At 34.5% G+C, this 5559-nt stretch overlaps 1 protein-coding gene across 1 annotated transcript; it reads right to left on the bottom strand.

Moving 5' to 3' along the window:
* Window positions 1-734: 734 nt before the first annotated feature.
* Window positions 735-1804, bottom strand: LOC145094886 (metalloendoproteinase 1-like). The gene has a single exon (XM_079032872.1). It carries the CDS (start codon window positions 1786-1788, stop codon window positions 847-849), a length of 942 nt encoding a protein of 313 aa, XP_078888998.1. The 5' UTR covers window positions 1789-1804; the 3' UTR covers window positions 735-846.
* Between the last annotated feature and the right edge of the window lie 3755 nt (window positions 1805-5559).

Genomic DNA, 5559 nt, shown 5'->3' with positions numbered 1-5559 from the left:
ATGTGGTAGTTTGCGGGGGGGGGGGGGGGGGGGGGGGGGTGTTCACTAAGCTTCGTGCTTACAGTTTCAGTTTTGGTTTCAGGTACCTCAGCTAGCACAGGGAAGGGCTCAGGATGATAGCATGACACACACCACAGCCTTTTGGCTGAGAGATTACTCTGGTATTTTATTATATGTTTTTGTCACAGTATTTGATATGATGTTTGAGTTACATGATAAATGGTTTTCTCATGATTATGGATGATTTATGGTTTCAAAACGAAATTTTGGGCTGTACTTTTGGGATATTTCAGTAAAATATAAAATACATTACCATATAGTGATATAAACAAATAAATTTGTACGTTGCTATTTTCCACAATTGGCTTTCACAAAAATAGACAAAAAATTATATAAAAAACAAACATAAATTTACTGCAAACACGACAATATTAATCCATATTAAGGCTGAAGTCTTCAACAACAATAAAAAAAAAAAACTAAAAAAAACAAAACATGACACAAAAAATCTCTCTTCTTCGTGATTCATCTTCTTGGAGGCCAACCTCATGGAATAGGGTTGCTATCATTGCATATCCTCAATGCTAATATAAAATACATATTAGTTGAGGTTATGGGTAAAAGATAAAATACATTACGGTATAGTGATATAAATAAGTAAATTTTTATGTTGCTATTTTCCACAATTGCGTCTCACAAAAATAGACAAAAAATATATAAAAAACAAGCATAAATTTATTGCAAACAACACAACATTAGTCCAATTTAAGGCCGAAGTCTTCAACAACAATAGCAACCAAAAAAAACCATCACACAAAACCCTCATTTTCAGAAGTTGTTATATCCTTAAAACCCATATAGAGCCCTAAGCCCTCTAACGTCATCCGAACTCAAACTTTTCGTTACTCCTGACCTGAATGTAGCCCACATTATAGCATTCTGAAATTGGCTATGACCAAGCCCAAGTAAGTGGCCTATTTCATGCAATGCCAAAGTCTCCACATCATAAGCATTCCGAACAGCTCCCACTGCCCAACGATCATCGGCATCATAATGGAGTCTTCCATCTGTAGGTGCAAAAGCATGAGCCAACACACCACCAGGTCCATCAAATGGATTCCCATCTCCATGAGATCCACGTGCAAAACTAATCTTTAAGTCAGCGCTACGATAACTTCTAGCTCTTGAGAACGTGAAGTATCGAGTAGCAGTAGCCCATTTTCTAAATGCTCGATCAACAGGAGGCATGAATCTGGTTGGGAAACGTGATCCGAAAGCATAAGTTAGATGCTTTTTACCCCTTGGCCATTTTGGTCTTCCTGGAAAGAATCTGTAATGGGAAACTGTGTGTAAAGAGTTATTTGTGTTATGGTTATGATGAGTTTCTTTATCGGGAAACCCACAACGAGGCATCACCATCTTTGATACCGTGGGCTCGTCGAGTGTCCCAGTGGCATTCAGATGGTAGTAAGCTTGGTACGACTTGAGGGCTGCCTCAAGCTCTTCGTCAAAATGATCTTCATCAAGATCTGGGAGATTAGGGTTTTTCTGGTAGTTTAGGTATCCAAAACGCGCAAGATAGACTTTAAGGTCACGAACACCGGTCACTTTCTCTCCCTTACGACACCCTTGCATGGATTTAAGAAACCCAAAAGGTGATGGGTTAGTGTTATTACCCAATAACCCATTTGGTTGTAGATGAGGGTAGTGCAAATGTGAAAGAACTGGAAGCAAGAAGGTAGCAAGAAAGAAGATACATGAAAAGGAAAGAAAGAGCTTAGACGCCATTAGAAATTAAGAGTACACTCAAATCTTGAGATGCATTTACAAGATCATAATTCAGCTCTATTTATATCGATTTTGTCTTATGTTTTTACTTGCTTATTATTGTTTTTTAATTAATGCACTGCAACGGATGGGAAATTCGTTGGACACCTGTTTTTTTTATTCTTGGATATGATTAAAAATTTGTGATTATAATTAATTTTCTAATGATTGAGAAAAAAGTCAATAAGTTGACTTCCACAATCAAGTGACATGCCCGCATGTATCTTCTTTCTTGCTACCTTCTTGCTTTCCACAATTAAGACTACGTATATATGTTCTATTAAAACATTGATGTAATTTATCAGTATTCAGTATTCATCAAAATTAGCATTTAATCAGACACATATTCCAAGCATTTTATGATAAAATGGTCAAATATATAGTTTTATTATATATATATATATATATATATATATATATATATATATATATATATATATATATATATATATATATATATATATATATATATATATATATATATATGTTCTTAAATTATATATATATTGCTGTATAACTTGTATCTTTCTATTTATATTATCAGTACCATCATTATAAAAGCAAACAAATTACCCAACCAGTTTATCCGAAGACGCTTTTTCCTTTTCCCTGCCGAGAGCTTCAGATTGCAACCCGCCATTGCTACCATCCACCCACTCCCCAAACGCTTCTCCATCAGCAAGATTAATTTGAGATCTAAGAACAGTATAAAAATTCTAATCAGAGTATGAACAGGTGCATGGAGTTTGAGGTGGATTAATAATAATAATAAATATAACCAAAAGGCCATTTAGGTGACAATATAAACATGTTACAAGTAATTAAGCAGGTCAAATGGTGACCAGTCAATATTCTATTACTAATAAAGGTTTGTAAGGCGAACTAAGTCAACTTAACCATTCAATTTTTCTAGCGTTAATTTATAAGTACATAAAAACCATATATATATATATATATATATATATATATATATATATATATATATATATATATATATATATATATATATATATATATGGCAAATGTTGGGTAAGCCAAAGGTTATATATACACAACTCCTATTTATGAAGACATGATTATAAGTAACCATTGGTATACTATAAGTTACAACACCTCTCTTTGGGTGCTTAGATTTACTCTGAATTATACTTGTATTTTTTTTTTTGTCTTGTATATTCAGAAAATAGATCAAACATTCGTCTTGGTAAAAAACCATGTCGGAGAAAACTACTAATGGTTAAAGAAGTATTCAACTAGATACTCCCATTGATTTCATCAATCCTTAGTGAGAATGTGTTACATTTTGTACATCGTTATAAACAACTTTGTCAAGGCAAACCCAATCAGACTAAAACCTTGAACTAAAGATAAAAATAATATACATGCATTCATAAGAATGGTCCTCCTCACATACACTTACCATGGTGCTAAGCATACATCATGATGCAATCTTTACTTACACATAATTGGGTGTATTCAACATGTCATTTAGGTAGTTCAAAGAGCTTACTAAGTCCAAAGGCTCTAACATGTTTTTGAAACGAATAAGTTGGCAATGACTTGGTGAACAAGTCTGCATGATTCTTCTCTGATTCAATATGTTGCACTTCAATCTTTTGAAATGCTTCTTGTTCATGTGTAAAGAACAATTTTGGCAAGATGTGCTTAGTGTTATCCCCTTTTATGTAACCATGTTTCGATTGATTAATAAAAAACAATGTTATCTTCATATATGACAACTGATTCATTAGGATCATAAGCTAAATCACATGTACTTCAAATATGGACAATTACAGCTTGAAGCCGTACACACTCTATAGTCGCCTCATAGATCGCGATTACGTCAAAGTGATTCGTTAAAGTAACAAATAGATTCTATTTACAACACCTCCGGGATATCCACATGTCCCTGATGGTAAAGGCGTAACCAAATTAGGAACATCACTTATAGGGGTCTGATAAGTAACCTTCATCGATATAGCCGACAATGGTCTCGTTATCGAGTATCATTCGGGGTAGATCCACTCAATGATGCATAGGGATAAAATAAACCCATATTTTAGTTCCTTTAAGGTAACAAAAGATGTCTTTGATACCATTCCAGTGGTGGTGTGTTGGCGCAATACTGTATCGAGAAAGACAGTTCATAAAAAATGAGATGTCCGATCTAGTACATTGGTCCAAGTATGATAATTTTCCTATTACATCCATATATGAACACTTAGGGCTCAATATCTCTTCATCGTCCTACATTGAACAAAATGGGTACATTTTAATGTCTAGAGAACAGACTTTCATGGGAATACATGACGGATTTGCGTCATGATGACTAAAGCATCTTAGTACCTTTTAGGTGTCAGGTTCTTGATGGTGTAAAATCCTATCTTTACGTTGCTCGATTTGTAGCAGGAGGCAATACCGTATCTTCCCAAGTTCTTTCATCTCAAATACCTTCTTAAGGATTTCAGTAGTTCTGAACAATTCTTTGAACATTCCTATGGGATTAATATCATCAATATAAACTGTAGTAATTGTGTATCTTGAAGTAGACTTCTTTATGAAAACATATAGGCATATCCCGTTGTTAAAGTATCCCATTATTATCAAGTACTTATTTAGGCGGTTATACCACATCCATCCAGATTGTTTAAATCCATAAAGTGTTTGTCTTAATCTCATCAAGAACATGTTCTATGTTCTAAGACTATTTGATTCAGACAATTAAGTTCATCGGGAACTCTCTTGTATATCTTTGTGTCAAGATCCTCATAAAGATAGGCTATAACCACATCCATGAGCTTTATATTCCATTTTTCGAAAACTACTAAACTAATTAAGTAGCGGAACGCAATAACATCCATTATGGAATAATATGTCTCCTCCTAATCAATTCTTGGGCGTTGAGAGAAACCTTTCGCCATGAGGCGATCTTTGTATCTTACAAACTCATTATTCTCATCACATTTCCATACCAAAATCCATTGATTACAAATCAGTTTTACATTGGGTGGTGTTGGAGCAATAGGTCCAGATACACTTCTTTTTGCTAAGGTATCCAATTCATCCTAGATTGCTTGTTTCCACTAAGGTTAGTATGTTCAATGTTGACACTTAACAATAGGACATGGTTATGTGTATCCATTGCTCATGATATTAGTGGCCACTGCGTATATGAACACATCATCGATGACAATCTCGTTTTACTTCAAAATATCACCTAAGCCATCATACTCGATATATATTTCAATCTTATCGGGATGATGGGAAATTGGTTTTCTTCATCAAAAATCTCTTCTAATATATCAATGTGATCCTTCTAATTTATCCTCTGCCGATGTAGAACCTCCTTGGAACCGATTAATATTCATCTTTTCTTGGGAAGAAAGGAAGATGAATAACTGATGGCGGTATTCTTTGCTCAATGGGTACGGCTTGTGCAACATGTTCAATTGGAACATGGCATCATTCATAGTTGTCCATCCTTGCAAGAACATTTGTAGCATGTATATTTGATCTTGTGCCATTTACTAAGTCATTGAATGCGTCTGGTAGTTTTTTTTGGAACAGTTCGTAGACACAGGATTTGTTTAAGTTCCTTACCACTATGTATGGTAAGGGATCCATATGAGACAAATTAGGTACATGCCACATTATTTCATGTCGTTCCATATCAACGTTAACGTGAAAATCTCCCCTAATGATGGGAGAATTCTCTCATCAAAGTCACAATTC

Source organism: Lactuca serriola, chromosome 3, assembly GCF_051521515.1.
Source record: "Lactuca serriola cultivar US96UC23 chromosome 3, Lser_US96UC23_V15, whole genome shotgun sequence".
NCBI lineage: Eukaryota > Viridiplantae > Streptophyta > Magnoliopsida > Asterales > Asteraceae > Lactuca > Lactuca serriola.
This window is presented reverse-complemented; position numbering and strand designations above follow the sequence as displayed.

Bases quoted from the DNA above. Each gene is read 5' to 3' on its own strand.
- LOC145094886 (XM_079032872.1), bottom strand. From the start codon at position 1,788: ATGGCGTCTAAGCTCTTTCTTTCCTTTTCATGTATCTTCTTTCTTGCT.